This window comes from Perca flavescens, chromosome 20 (genome assembly GCF_004354835.1).
Source record: "Perca flavescens isolate YP-PL-M2 chromosome 20, PFLA_1.0, whole genome shotgun sequence".
Classification (NCBI taxonomy): domain Eukaryota; kingdom Metazoa; phylum Chordata; class Actinopteri; order Perciformes; family Percidae; genus Perca; species Perca flavescens.
Window position 1 is genome coordinate 18,819,695 of NC_041350.1, and position 14,697 is coordinate 18,834,391.

Below are 14,697 nucleotides of genomic sequence, written 5' to 3' on the forward strand. Positions count from 1 at the left end.
TATCTATTTACCTACCTACCTACCTACCTGTCTATCTAGCTATGAACTTGTATGTGTTCTTACTTCCTGTCCTTCCAAACTCCAAAACTTCCAAAAAAACTCTACTGGATGCCTATAAAGTGCTGAACAGGAAGCACTGTACTCGTTTAGCCGTCTGCGTCCTGTGCTCTGGCAGCTGTATGGACCCCTCTCTGGCCCAGACTGGGCTCTCTGGGAGAGGTCAATAGCTAGGATGTCTGCCAGGTGAGAGGTTGGCTCTGGTTTAATCAATGCCCGCCAGACGACGACAGACAAGTGGGCAGGCAGGTAGACAGGCCGGCATGGTAACAACCAGGCAGAGATAAAACTATTCCTGGTGGGGTTCACCGGCCAACTGCTGAGCCTCCGCTGTGGCGGAGAAACTCATGCTTCAAACCGGTTTAGGGGATTGATTTGACAGCTAATTTACAGAGGAGATTTGCATATGGCCATGCGCTAATAAGGCAGGTTTTTTTTTTCTATCCCTTGTCTTTCCCCGCTATCTCTTTTGGCTCTCGCCTTCCTTTTCTTTTTTTTAGACCTCAGCAAATAGTAACAGATAATGTAAGTCAATTAAAGAGACAAGAGATATAAATTGGATATTGATTAAGAGACTAAAGCTGTGTGTTTTCTCCTGTTAAAGCCAGTGTTTAAATGATTGATTCACAATGTCACTCTCCACATCCTACTGACCGTATGGTGAGTGGTGTTTGGGATTGGTTGTGCCTCTAAGCCCTTCAATGGGCCCACATCATGTCACACCATGCTAAGTGCTTTGACACAGCCACACAAAGCGCCCTGCCTATCTCATGCCAATCTCCCAAGGTCTTGGTGTCACCCAGGTGGAGGCTTTCAGAGAGAGCAAGAACAAAGTCTCCCCCTCAACAGCGCCGCACAATGACTGACAGCATAAAGAACAAAATGGAGCTTCTCTGTCAAGTGGATGTTAAAGTGGTGGGAGGAAAAGGAAAAAAGATTCAGGGACAGGCGCACACTGTACATTGGATCAACAGAAAAGGTAGGCAGGATGCTTTCTGCCTGGAAGGCACAAGATTCACAGTCAACGCAGAAAAGAAACTTAACATCTGAGCAGCTCTGTGGAATCCCCTAGTTTAACCTAACCACAACCTTAACACAGGCTACACACTGCACATAAATACCTATCAGTGCCTTTCACAGGCTTGTCAGCTGTTTTTTAACTGACCGACGTAGTTGCAGTATTAGCACGAAAAATGATTCATAACACAACGGGACGTGTCTACACAATGACTGCTCCACCAACGCGCAGTCTCGACATGCTGACACTCCATCTGTCCATGTATTAACACTCAACCGTTTGTATGGCTGGAACTCACCGTTCATGTTCTTGAAGATGTTGAGAATGGGCAGGATCTGTCTGTAGTAGGGCACCAGAGCCTCTCCCACCATGTCTCCAGACATCACCAGATGCTGCAGGACTTTCAAAGTGGTGCAGATCACCTGACGGTTCCTCGTATTCAGCGCATCTAAAGGGCAGGACAGATGGCAAAGGTCAGCTAAGGCTAAAGTTCAAGAAAAAAGAGGCTGCAAGGATAAACGGTAATGTTTTAGATCTGATTTGCAAGTTGTTTTTTCAGGCAGGTGGAGGTACAGCAAATGTGGAGTGATTCTGACAACTGCAACTACTGTATATGGTACATAAGAGGGGGCTTAGTATACACACACACACACACAGTCAAATTACACATAATCACACACTCCCTTTCCCTTAAAAGCATTTCCTTTATAGCTGGGCTTTGATTTAGACTGGCATGTCTGCAATCAGTGATTTCAAATGCACTGGGGAGGCAGAAGTAAGTGAGAGCCAATCACTGGGCTATTTGGCCTACAGCTGCACTTAACTCCATCTCCCACTGATAGAGAGAACAAAAGGGAATGATGGTGGGAGAGATGGAGGGCTAGAGAGATCAAGAGAGACAAATTCAAAGAGAGAAAGAGGGAAGAAGGAAAGCAAAAGACAAAATGTCAGAGAGAGAGATGAAGAGATGTGACAGGCGGAGGGCAAAGGGTTAGAAAATAACTGTGATTAGCAACTAAGACTGACATATTTTTCTAGTTCTTTATTACTCTTGTTTTATTTGTGCCTTTTTTTTTATTTCTTCATGTGAGCTTGTGTATGAGTGCTTGTAATTCCCTGTGTGGACTGCCAGCATAACCCAAGTTTAAAAAAAAAACAGACCTGCGTTATTTATCTTTATGAAACCTTAAACTGTCATTTAAATGCCTACTTTCACAAAAGGAGAATGGTAATGGCATCACAGCGCCTATTTTGCCAGTGAGCACCGACAACAACAAAAATGAAACGCATGAAGAAAAAAAAACATTTCAAAAGAAAGAGTCAAAACAAAGAAAGCAGAGGGTGAGGAGAGACACTGAGAGTGTGTAATTGATGGAGGGGAGGAAGAATGTGTTAGTAGGTGAGAAAAGACGTAGAAAAAGAGAGAAAAAGGAGAGAGGTACTTGTTGTAGAAGCACTAAAAACTAAAACCCCAAACAATAACTGCATGGAAAAAAACGATAGCATTTAAAGCAATTATTTTGTTTGTTTTTGGTCTTAAAAAGAAGAAATAAATGTATATGCACTGTCTTAAAGATACATGCCAATAAATCCTTTAGTAATTTAGTGTAAACTAAAGCACTGATATAGTATATGGCTAAACTTAAAGCTGTCTCTCTTTCCCTCTTTCAATTCTTCTTTTCTCTCTTGACATCTGACTTTGCAAAAGGCCTGGTCACATTACCTCACACAGAACAAATGGCTGCCAACAAGGGTGGAAAAAATAAAAATTATGAAATGTTTTTACTCTTCAGTCATGTTGATGACGACAACACATTCAACTGCTTTGCCACAGTCCTCCATCTTCCACAGGGATTCTATCATCCTTTTTCACTGCAAGTCATCTTACTATGGATTCACCAAACCAAATATCCCTAGTGCCACAATGAAATTGACAGGAAAGACTGACTGGGAGAGAAAGAGAGCAACAACTCTAAAATACTGTGTGACAGACATAGCACTCAGAGAACAGCATACTGCATCACCCACTGCTTGTGTTAAATCAGCTCATATGCAAAGCTATTATAAGCATACACTCACACATAACAGTCACACACTAATACGCACACACACACATTCCATCACGCACACAAACATGTTAAAAGCAGTGAAATAAAACATATTTGATCATGTGCATGCAGCATGTGAGAAAATGACGAGTTGAACCAGGTCCTTTGTTTTGTGTCCATTTCATTTGAGTTTTTCTTTGCCTCTGTTAGTGACAGTGAGTGTGTGTGTGTGTGTGTGTGTGTGTGTGTGTGTGTGTGTGTGTGTGTGTGTGTGTGTAAGGCCTATACAGAGGACCAGCAGTGGAGATGCTGAATAAGCGAATGTATTGTGCTTTGTGCCATCTCTCTATCTCTTCTTTAGTGTCTCCCCAGATCAACAAGCGCAGAGATTTCTGCCATCACCAAGATAAGGTGGAATGTGGAATGACAGGAATTTCAAACCTACATAACAAACAATGAAATTCTAATTACCAGCCAGCGCAAACAATTTTCCCTGCTGTGACATTTGGACTGCGGGACTGTTCAATTATTCATCAGCACTCTCACCTTGCAGAAAAAAAGGAGAAAAAATAATAATTAAAAGAGCGGGGGAGAAGGCAGCCAAGGACCTGATGTATTAATGCTAGTATAAAACCTGTGTTGGGACAAATCTGAATAAAGCAAAAATCTATTCATGCAAGGACCTGTTTCATATTCAGTGTGAAAATAAAACAGTGGTGACCTTGTATTCTGTTTCCTGTGAAATGTCAGAGGTAGGTTGACACGTTGGAGAGTTTAGTGGTTGAATTGTTCTCACTGATAGAATAAATATACTTTACAGAAGAAGATGTTCCCGTGCAGAGGCGTAACTGAGGATCTTCTTGTAATGAAAGTCTCATTTTGGTCCAAAGCTGAACAAATGTTATGCCAATCAACTGAGGCTCAATGGAGGCATGGCTCTGAATCATCCTCCCTGTTTAAGAAAGCCAGAAAAACCCAAACCACAGCATTTCAGTAACATTTACCCTTTCTTCTTAAATCACCATCATACTTCAACAGGACATTTTTTGCCTTACAGAATATCAGTGTTTCATATTGTTTTATATGAAATAATGATATTTAGAGCTTTTCAATTTGTATCGAGTGATTACTTATAAAACACATTTTAAGAAAAAAGCACCCTCTTAAATTCATCAAAACCACAAAGATGTATTAAATCCATATGTTTCTGTTTGTTTTTTTCCCCATGTCTAAGGTAGCCTTTCTAACATGGGGTAAATGCAACAGGGTGTACACTAGGAAAGAGTTCAGTCTTAAAGTCACTGAGGACAGGGCATTAGAGTATAATGTCAGCCAGAGTCTTCTTCATTGTGTATTCTCATTGTGCGACCTGCAGTCATCATCAAAATTCACCAGGGCCTGACGTGACTCAGTCGCTCTGCAGATAAGAGCCTGCCAGCCACATTGAAGATGTATTAACGTCAGAGGAGAAAAATATATATCTTGCCATTTTAGACTGCAGACAGCTTTTTACTTTCTTCCTTTTTCCACCATCCCTTCTTCTTCCCTGCTCCATAGAAAAGTAATTAATCTGCAACAGAGACACGGACTGGCGGCTTTGCCTTGTGGATGGCGAAACAGGCCTGATTTTTAATAAACCAAGAAGTTAATAAGGAGCAGGCCATTTAAAATTCCATTTTCAGTGCAAAGTGTGTGTTTTTCATGAGGAGCATAACCATCACCTTTGGTCTAACCTCCCAGAGGCAAATGACCAAAACTGCTGAGGGGTTTGAATTTATAAACTACTGTCTAATTTAGCTAGTGGCTCGGTCGCTCGGGCAAAACAGACATTAGGCCGTCCAAATATTTAAACTGTATCTAGGAAAAGATGCTGGAAAATCATGCACCTGTGAAACAACATATATCGAATATCGCAGTTAAAAATACAGTAACACTCAAACACAAAACTAGATATGTCACACCTGCAGTGTGTATTGTGGTGACACACTTTGTGCCAGGGTCAGTCTGTGTCTGTGTCTCCAACTGCTGTGCCTAGTGTTGGCCGTTACGCCCCTCTGCCTCCACAGATGTCCAACACCCACACATAAACAAAGAACACACACCCACTTACATACACACCACCAGCCAACTGCCCGTGACATGAACACTATCCCAGGCTCACTGGGCGCCAGTTAAAGGCTCCCACTTTGAAACTGACACTCCACTTGGCAGCAGCGCCAAACAAAAGACAGTGTGTGTGTGTGTGTGTGTGTGTGTGTGTGTGTGTGTGTGTGTGTGTGTGTCTGTCTGTCACACTCTGCATTCTTCTAACTTCTCTGTACCTTGATCCCTCTCTTGTTCACCACACAGGAAACCTTTCCCGTCCACATCACTGTAGATCCTGATGTCTATAGTCAAACCTTTCCGCCTGTCTTCATCTGCCATCTGTGTGTGTGTGTGTGTGTGTGTGTGTGTGTTAGTCTGTGCGTGTAAAGGTAAGGAGGCACACCACGATGACACCGTTAAATGCAGCATGTCACCACATTGCACATGGCAGATTATCAGGCATGCTTTTAGAGCCAACCTCTTCTGGCAAATGCAAAAACAAGGACGCTTCGCCCTGAGGGTTAATGTAATAATAGAAACCGTATGACTGCGAAACCAAATTAGGACTTGTCACAGGACTGGTTGTATGGTAATGTTAGAATCTGTTGTGGCGAGTGTGGAAGACAGGTGAGTCTATTCCTGGTAAAGTATGTTGTTCTGTTTTGGTTGCACTCCATTACTGCTGCAAGATTGTCTGTGGACAGCTTAAGAGTGCTATTGTGTGTAGTTATTCAAAAAGATGTTAATACATTTTTAATATAGATGCTCACATATTTTCAAGCTCAGTCAATTTTGAGAAAATTACAAAGGAATTTCTTTATGATACCTCATGTTTCCTACCAACTGTACTGGGCCTTTTATTCAACTGTGTGTGTTTTTAGCTTCTGATTTATTTAAGGCTGCAGCTAGCTAAACTATAAGCAAGTGAGAATGTCTTTTCTAGACTTGGGATTTGTCAGAGATCAGCAAACAGAAATCAAAATGTAATGATGCTGTCATCAAAATATTAAATAATGAAATAAATGGCATACATATTTATTAAGGCTGCAATTAAAACTAACTGAGAGGATTGCTTGGCTGTCAGTCACTCATAAAATAATAATAATATTTAGTATAGATTAAATGTTTGTAAAACTAACATAAATGAATGAGACAGTGGTAACATTTTGCTTCTGAAGTTAATTGAATACTTCCTGTATTTTAATGGTTGAAGATCGCTGTGATTATGGTCCTGTGTGATCATTAGCCGCTTTCTGACCGGAGGGATTTTTGCAGTTCCTAGAACATAAAATTCATAGAACCCTTTTTTTTCTTGTGTTCCGACTGGACCAATTTGGGGATTTTTAAGTTCCTCTGGCTGTAGTTCCAGTAACTCTTTCAGCTCCTACTTCAGGGCAGGGTCTTTTCGCTGTTCCCTTTTCAGCATAGGAACCTAGGTCAACGAGGGTCGGATTTCCAGTACAGACAGACCAACAACGGCACAATTTTAACAATTTTCGACATCTTATTCATCACTAAATTCACTTTGGACAACGTTTTAGGCGAGAAATGAACTGTTTAGATTTCAAATATAGGTATTCTTGTGAAAATTGATGCCGAATTGACAATTTGCTTCAAAGTTTTGGGAGTTGAGAAGCGCCATGAAGTGAGGCGACAGCCAGCAGGCTCCTGCCCCGGCCGCTAGCTCGTCGCTCGGTCAGTCATGCTCAGAGACCCCGCTGTAAGATGGAGGTCTCTCAGACCGGTCTCGTAAATAAGAGGCTTGGATTTCGCCGTTGACGGTTCGTTTGTTTAAATATCACAACACATGTCCATCATAAGATTAACGGGAACCTGTGGTCTTTTCGCTGGCCGACACACACACACACACACACACACACACACACACACACACACACACACACACACACACACACACACACACACACACACACACACACACACACACACACACACACACACACACACACACACACACACGTCCACAGTGCAGCAGGCAGAGGCGGGGGCGAGAGAGATACCTGTTTCTCTTCGGGAGACTTGTTTAAATTATGACAAATATGCTATATACATTAGATTTAGTATTTAGTTCATACTTTTTTTGGTGTATTTGTTTTCTGATTTTAACGCTATAAAGACCTTTGCTGTGCTTGCATCGCTCCCTTACCCCTCCTATGGTCCCTATGGCCACTTGGCCAGTGCGAATGCAAATGGAAAAAACGTTTTTTGGGAGAGAGTAGTTAGTAGATCTGCTTAAAAGTGGACTTTTCCTATAACTACGTTCCTGTAACTACTTGGTCGGAAAGCGGCTTTTATACATGTTTTAGTACTGAAAAAGAACACACATTTAAATGCACAAATTTCATCTTTAGTTTCTCTCTCCTCCTCACTGTATAGCTATGATCTTAACATGCTTTAGAGCTTTATGGGGACATTTTAAACAATACTCTTTTTGTATTTAGGCTGACACAATACCAGCATTCTTCCGTCTCAAGATAACCATATTTTTCCATCAGTGGCTGGGGAACACAGTGAAGGTAAAATCACATCAACACACACAGGGTCACTTAGGAAAAGAGCTGTGTTGTGAGTGATTTGTTAACCGTGAGAGTAGACACCCTCCCAGACTTACTCTTGATGGGGATGATGAGCTGGGGAATGACAGGCTGGATCTTGGGGCCTCCATGCTCCAGCATGTCATGGACTCCCTGGCGGGCGAAGAACTCATACGGATGAACAGTCTCGCATAAGCCATCAAAGAACAGAGGCAGATAGTGGTGGTAGTCCAGCTTCTCAATCTCCACCTGAGGAGAGATATTTACATTACAGGAATTATTAGCTGCTTCTTTAAGAGACATACAAAGAGAGAAGGGTTAAAGTTTCTGTTCTTTGCTCAGGAGCATTTGTTGGAACATACGGCTGTTGATGGAGACAGCAGGCCAGGGAAGAACTTTTTGTTTACTGGACAGTCTCTCTCCTTACCATTACCTACCACCTTAATTCAAGCTATAGCAGATGAAAATTTCAAGTGTTCTCGAGGAAATAAGTTATGCACTTAAGCTCCCTTTCATTGTTTGCCCTTTGCCTATGTTTGTCCTTGGCTTTACACAATATCTAGGGCTAAAGCTCCTCTTGCTGCCATTTATAACCCTTATAGTAAACACATGCTCACACACACTCACCCACATACACCCACCCACATACACCCACGCACACAATGGCGGGGGGGACAGCTGTTCAGGAGATCATGACACAGCGGCATGTGGCATCTTGTGGGCTGACATGTTAACACCTGTTTACACCATTTACAGTCGGGAGGTAGATTAAGACGTTCGTCCAGCTACAGGCCACGGGCAGGCTTTGATGTTGTTTGGCTGAGTGTGTGGATACTGTGTGACACATTGAAGCGAAGTCTTTCATGTGTGTGAAGCCATTTGAGGAAAGCCACTCAGGCACACTGGGCTGGAAAGAACAGCTGACCTAAAGGAGGCTGTCCTTGAGCTTGGTGTGTGTGTGTGTGTGTGTGTGTGTGTGTGTGTGTGTGTGTGTGTGTGTGTGTGTGTGTGTGTGTGTGTGTCTGTGTGTGTGTGTGGTGTGTGTGTGTGTGTGTGTGTGTGTGTGTTGAAAATCATATAAAATGTTACATGTAGCCATGGCTTGTGCAATATGTGTGTACTAGATCTAGCTACTGAGTGTGTATTTATAACAGGGGTATCAGCTGTAGCACTGCATCCCAATGGCACTATTGTTGAGAGAGGGGTTAGAGGTTGAACAGGTGATTCTGTTTTTCATGTAATGAAAGGTAATCCCTTCGGTGTGAAGGCAAATAGCCCCCAGCAGCCAGCAGTCCTTGAGGACAGCTGAAGCCATAAGGAGACACTCTCTTGTCTGTGTGTGCGCACACACACACACACACACCCTGCTGGGTCATGCTAGTCTGTGCTGAAATGTCACCCAGGCAGTGGCGCTTGGTGCTTTCAAGTCCCCAGCCCTCGCCCAGCCGCCGGTCAGAGCCGAGACTTCAAAGCAGGGGAGACTACACCCCCCCCCTTCCCGCCCTCCCGCTGTCAATCCTCCCCGACACACATCTACCCCCGGGTAAACACAGTGACGGAGAACGAGAGAAAAGAAGATGGCGACAGAGACAGAAAGCTCACACTGTTAGCGCAGAGAGACAAGGCTGATTGCTTTAAGGCAATTTGCAGTCCAACCTTGACCTTTCCCTGCGCTTGGTCAAGATCATCATTGCGAGTTAGGCTGGCTGGAGACTGGAACAAAAGCAAACATGGGCCCAGTGAGAATGGAAGCAGAGGGAATGGAGGGTTAGAGAGGGTGAAGAAAGGCGAGATACTGTAACACTAACGCACAGAATTGCTTTCTAGTTTTTTGACCACATAAAATATATATATATATATATATATATATATATATATATATATACATATATATATATATATATATATATATATATATATATATATATATATATATATATATATATAAATAAATGAATAAACAATCCTAGAATATTAACCATTACATTTTGACTAAATGTAACATTCAATTTAAATTGAGTGTTAAGAAATTGAAAACAGAAAAACAATAATATAACACCTAATTTAATAAGTGTTCTGGTGTGCTATACAGTAGGGCAATGAGAGTATATGTTCTAATTGAATCGTGTGTGTGTGTGTGTGTGTGTGTGTGTGTGTGTGTGTGTGTGTGTGTGTGTGTGTATATTGTGTGTTTTTGAGCTTTATTTAGCTGTGTGTGATAATGTTTTTCTCTTTCTCATTACATTAAGTAAATGTATAGGAGTTTAATGACTTGTGAGAATTATCTGTTTAGTTTTTAATTTGGTTGCTATTGCACTGATGTAACACATTTCCTCACTAACAAAAGGCAGAAACTTATAAAAGCTAAATCTTAACCTTCTTTATAATAGCACACAGTCTCACATTTAGGCACAGACACAATCTCACCTACCCTGTTGTGAACCTGAGATGTGGGAATAATTACCTGGGAGCATTAATGTGTTGTTGTTGTGAAGATGCTTCTGAGCTCTGTGATGCTCTTAATCAAAATCACATAAACAAGCACTTAGGGACTGGCTGAAGATTCCAGTTAGCACAGAAGGAGTGGGGACAATCAGCAAACACCTTCACATACTCACGCTCTTACATAGTGCACACACACACACATTCTCAGGGAATCTTAATCAGCGGCTGCGCTGAGCGGTAACTCTTGCATCCGTTATCGATTGTCCGCCCAGGTTTGTTTGTCTTTGGGTGCCTATGGCAATCCCCCTGGTGTCCGGGGAGTCAATGAGAGTGGAACACAGAAAGACCATCAGCCAAGTAGCAGCAATTAGCCTTGAGACACACCTGCATGTCTTCTCTGGTCAGTGCTGCAACGGCAGACACAAAGCAACAGAAGCAGACTAGACTAGAAGCAAGTCTGAGGAGAGCCTTTCCTCATTAAACAACAGCATCAGGCACAGGAGACCAGGAGGAACAAAACAGCAGGTTGCCACTTTAAATACACAATAGCTGGACATGATTTGTGTGTGTGTGTGTGTGTGTGTGTGTGTGTGGGTGGATGGATGCATGTGTATGAACACTTACACGTATACCCTGTGTGTGCTCAAATGTGATACGCCATAGGGGTAGTTTGCCAGTGTGGTGTGAGTCATATTGTTGAAAAAGCTGAAGGCAAAATCACACAGAGGCTATACAGCAGGATAAGGCACCGTGTGAAAGTAACAGAGTGAATGAGAGAAGAAAACAGTGAGTGTGCATGTGTGCGTTTATGTGTTTTTAGAATCCCTCAACTATTTAATCAAATCGATCTCTAAGTGACACTGCTAACATTTGTTGCCTTGCTAAAAGCATGTATAGGTCATGCAAGAAACAGGCGGTGTCCCCGCTGTTTGACAATGATGCTATTTTAATTGATGATGCCATAATGACTTGACCTGGATTCAGCTTTCTGTAAACATAAGCAAAGGTTTCTGTATTTAGATGAGCTGGCAGATGAGTTGCTGTCAATTATTGCAGCTTTAAGAGAACAGGCTTCCTATTGGTGCCACTCACACTATGACTCATTCAGTCACTATAGCCGAACGAACATCCATTAGTTCTGCGGAACATGTGTCATAGAAGACCAACAAGAAATGCAGGAGTCACATATAATGGCATGTAGACAGTGTGGCATGCATCTAAAAGATATTCACATTCAAGAATGTGACATGAATTGAAAGGGTTATATGTTATGGGGATGCAGGAGGCAGGCATGAACCAACAAGCACTAAAAATAACAAAACTCACCACAACGGAATTCCTATCCTGTCATCAGTGTGATCTTGACTACATGGTACAACTACCCACGTTGTTGCTCTGAGAAAACATGTCGGTTTTGAAAACCCCATCTGTGCGGTCAGCGTATTCTAGATTTATGCACGTTCTCACCTAAAATAAGAATCATGAAGACTTGACACTACCCTGTAATTATGTATTATTTTTGGTTTTCTGTACAGGGCATGGCATCATTCTTGTTTCTGATATTCTTGGTAGTTGTTTCTGACACTGTGACAGACATCTAAGGATCAATTACAGAGTGCTGCAATTTAAGAATGGCCCTTAGTTGAATATTTATGCTACATTATGATGTATTAAAATTATTATTTAGGGTGAGACTAAATAGTAAATTATAAACTGCAATCATTGTTTTAATATTCCTACTGTAGGGGCCAAGGCTTTTTTTTTTTTAGCTTTTATTTTGAACATGTAAATACAATACAACATCCAAAGAAAATAGTAATGTAAAAAAAGAACAGTTAAAAAAATAAAACTCCATAATTTCTTGTACTTAAAAACCTATTTACACATTCAAAAAGGAGTAGGAAGAAGTAAAACTTATGTACTCCTACCCCTTCATACCCTTTCTTTCCTATTAAATGTGTTCTACTAATAATATAATATAATAATAATGTTATAATAATAAGTCAACAGAGATAAAAAAAAATTGTAATTAATGGAAATTCATATATTTACCTATAAACAATAATTCTACACATATTACACATTGTTCAATGTAAGCCCAGATTATTAATTAATTGCATTGTTGTTATCTGTACCTCTGGAATGTAGTTTCTTTGAACATCTTTTTAAATTGGAATATGTTTGGACATTGCTTTAATTCATTACTTAGTGTGTTCCACAATTTAGTGCCGCTGACAGATATACAGAAACTTCTCCTTGTAGTGCAAAAACTGGGAGTCTTAAAATTTGACTTTCCCCTCAAGTCATAGCCCCCCTCTCTTTCAGAAAATATTTTCTGTATGTTGCCAGGCAATAAATTGTTTCTCACTTTGAACATAATTACACCTTTCTGAAATTCAACTAGGTCAAGTAATTGTAATGCTTTAGACTGTAAAAATAGTGAATTGGTGTGTTCCAAATATCCAGTGTTGTGAATTATTCTTATTGCTCTTTTTTGAAGTATAATTAACGATTTCAATGAATTGTGATATGTGTTACCCCAAACCTCTACACAGTAATTTGAATGAAGGTAAAGGAAGCACTCCATGAACCAATTCAATAAGTAGCAGCTCAAATCACTGTGAACACCGACTTTCTAAATAGCAATATCCCGCTTATTAATCTCTCATATGAATAGTTTGCTCCACCATAAAATGTTTATTTTGTATGCAAACTGTCCACAAGACCAGCTGCTGACATCACAGTTTGGACTGTTACGACTTGGCCAGAGAATTGACCATGATGATATATAACGGATGATCTTTTCATTCTGTCTGTTCCAAAGGTTAGAACTGAGCTGGGGAAAAAGGCCTTTAACTTTGCTGCTCCCTCTACATGGAACAAGTTACAGAAATCCATGAAACTTACTGAACTAGTCTCATTGGTCGTTTTTTTAAGAGGATGTTGTTTGACTTGGAGGCAGTCACATCTGGCTGTAGATGTTTTACCTGATTTGGTTACGATTGTGGTTGACTTTGAGGGATTTGCTGTTTCAGTTGTTTTGTGTTCTTAGTGTTTTTGTGTATTTTGTATTTGCATGTACTGTATGTGTGGTTGTACTGCTGCCTGCCTTGGCCAGGACACTCTTGAAAAAGAGATTTTTAATCTCAATGAGTTTCTTTCTGGTTAAATAAAGGGAAAAAAAATAAAAAATAAAAAAAATGTCTGTGAAGTCAAATATGCAAACAGGACAGGCAGACAGGCAAGTCATTCAGTTATAGATTCCAGCCATTTTGTGAAGTGGAATTAGCTTTCAACGTCTGTCTGATGTGACAACAGCAATGCACGTTGCAAAGAGTTATCGTCATGATGTTGAGAAACTGAAGTGTGCATGAAATATTCTAAACTTTCTGTGGGGGTTGATGAGTTGGCCATATCCTCAACAATGACAGCTGGTGCCCACCTCATCGCAGGTTGCTGCTAACCTTAGCTCTTAAAATATCCCTGAGCCCCTTTTTACATTCAGTGTCTAGCTCTTCAAGAAGATGTTAACACACGTTGACATCTCCTAATGAACTAAATTAACACGATAGCAGCAAAATAAGACCTGAACTGTATTGTGTTATCCTTGGCAAACAAGCTGATGATGTAAATGTTGCCTTTTATTGTCAACTAAAGTAACCTAAACCAAAAAAGCAGCATCTGTAGCTGATTCAAGATGCAATTCATTAGTTCGCAGAGATGCTACACCTCTTGCACACAGATTTCAATTTCTCTTTGAGAGAAGCTTTTACGTTACAACCCCTCTCAAAATGTCCTCAATTTTTATTCATCCAAATCCGAAACGGCACCACAGGTGCGAACCATACCTCTGGCCACAACATTTCCAAAAACCAGTCACTATGCTGCACTGTGAATACGAGAAAGAAAGAAAAAAGAGAAAAAGAACAGAATATTTTGACTTTCTTGGAGGTCACAATAAGAGGACCAGGACTGGAATAGGCAAGTGATAAGTGAGGGAAAGAGGAGTGAGTCACACTCGCTATCTCCCCTGACAGCTGTTTCCATCTAACAAGCATGCAAGTATGCTCAATTCAAAGCACTAGTAGTAGAGTGCATGGTGTCAATTGAAATGATACCTAACACAAGCTGGATGAGACAATTTTGGGGCTTCAAAGATAGTTCAAAACCAGGGCACAGAGATTTATGAATTTTATGCGAACCTACCTTGCGCGCGCACACACACACACACACACACACACACGCACACAGACAAACACTAAGATGAAAAGAATTTTATTCAGGCACACAGTCATGCCAGTGGTCCCAAACGGTGTGTTGAGGATTAAAAGCAGGAGGGTGTTATTAGAGTGACAAACATTAGCTAAAGTAATTGAAACAGTGACCCTGTAGACAGTGTTCTTGTTGAAATAGTTCTTTCTTTATCGCTGCTGAAGAACAACCCTGGCAGATGTTCCTGTTAGAAATTGCACATGGCGTAATTTCTTTT

General features: G+C 41.0%; 1 protein-coding gene across 5 annotated transcripts in view; it reads right to left on the minus strand.

Moving 5' to 3' along the window:
• Positions 1-14,697, minus strand: part of pacrg (PARK2 co-regulated) — a 139,651-nt gene that overhangs the window by 57,582 nt on the left and 67,372 nt on the right. For all 5 annotated transcript variants that reach the window (XM_028566010.1, XM_028566015.1, XM_028566013.1 and 2 more), the window contains exons 3-4: positions 7,841-8,012; positions 1,374-1,523 (exon numbers count right to left, since the gene is read on the minus strand). In XM_028566010.1, coding sequence (XP_028421811.1) covers positions 1,374-1,523; positions 7,841-8,012 — 322 coding nt within the window. The remainder of the gene's footprint in view (positions 1-1,373; positions 1,524-7,840; positions 8,013-14,697) is intronic.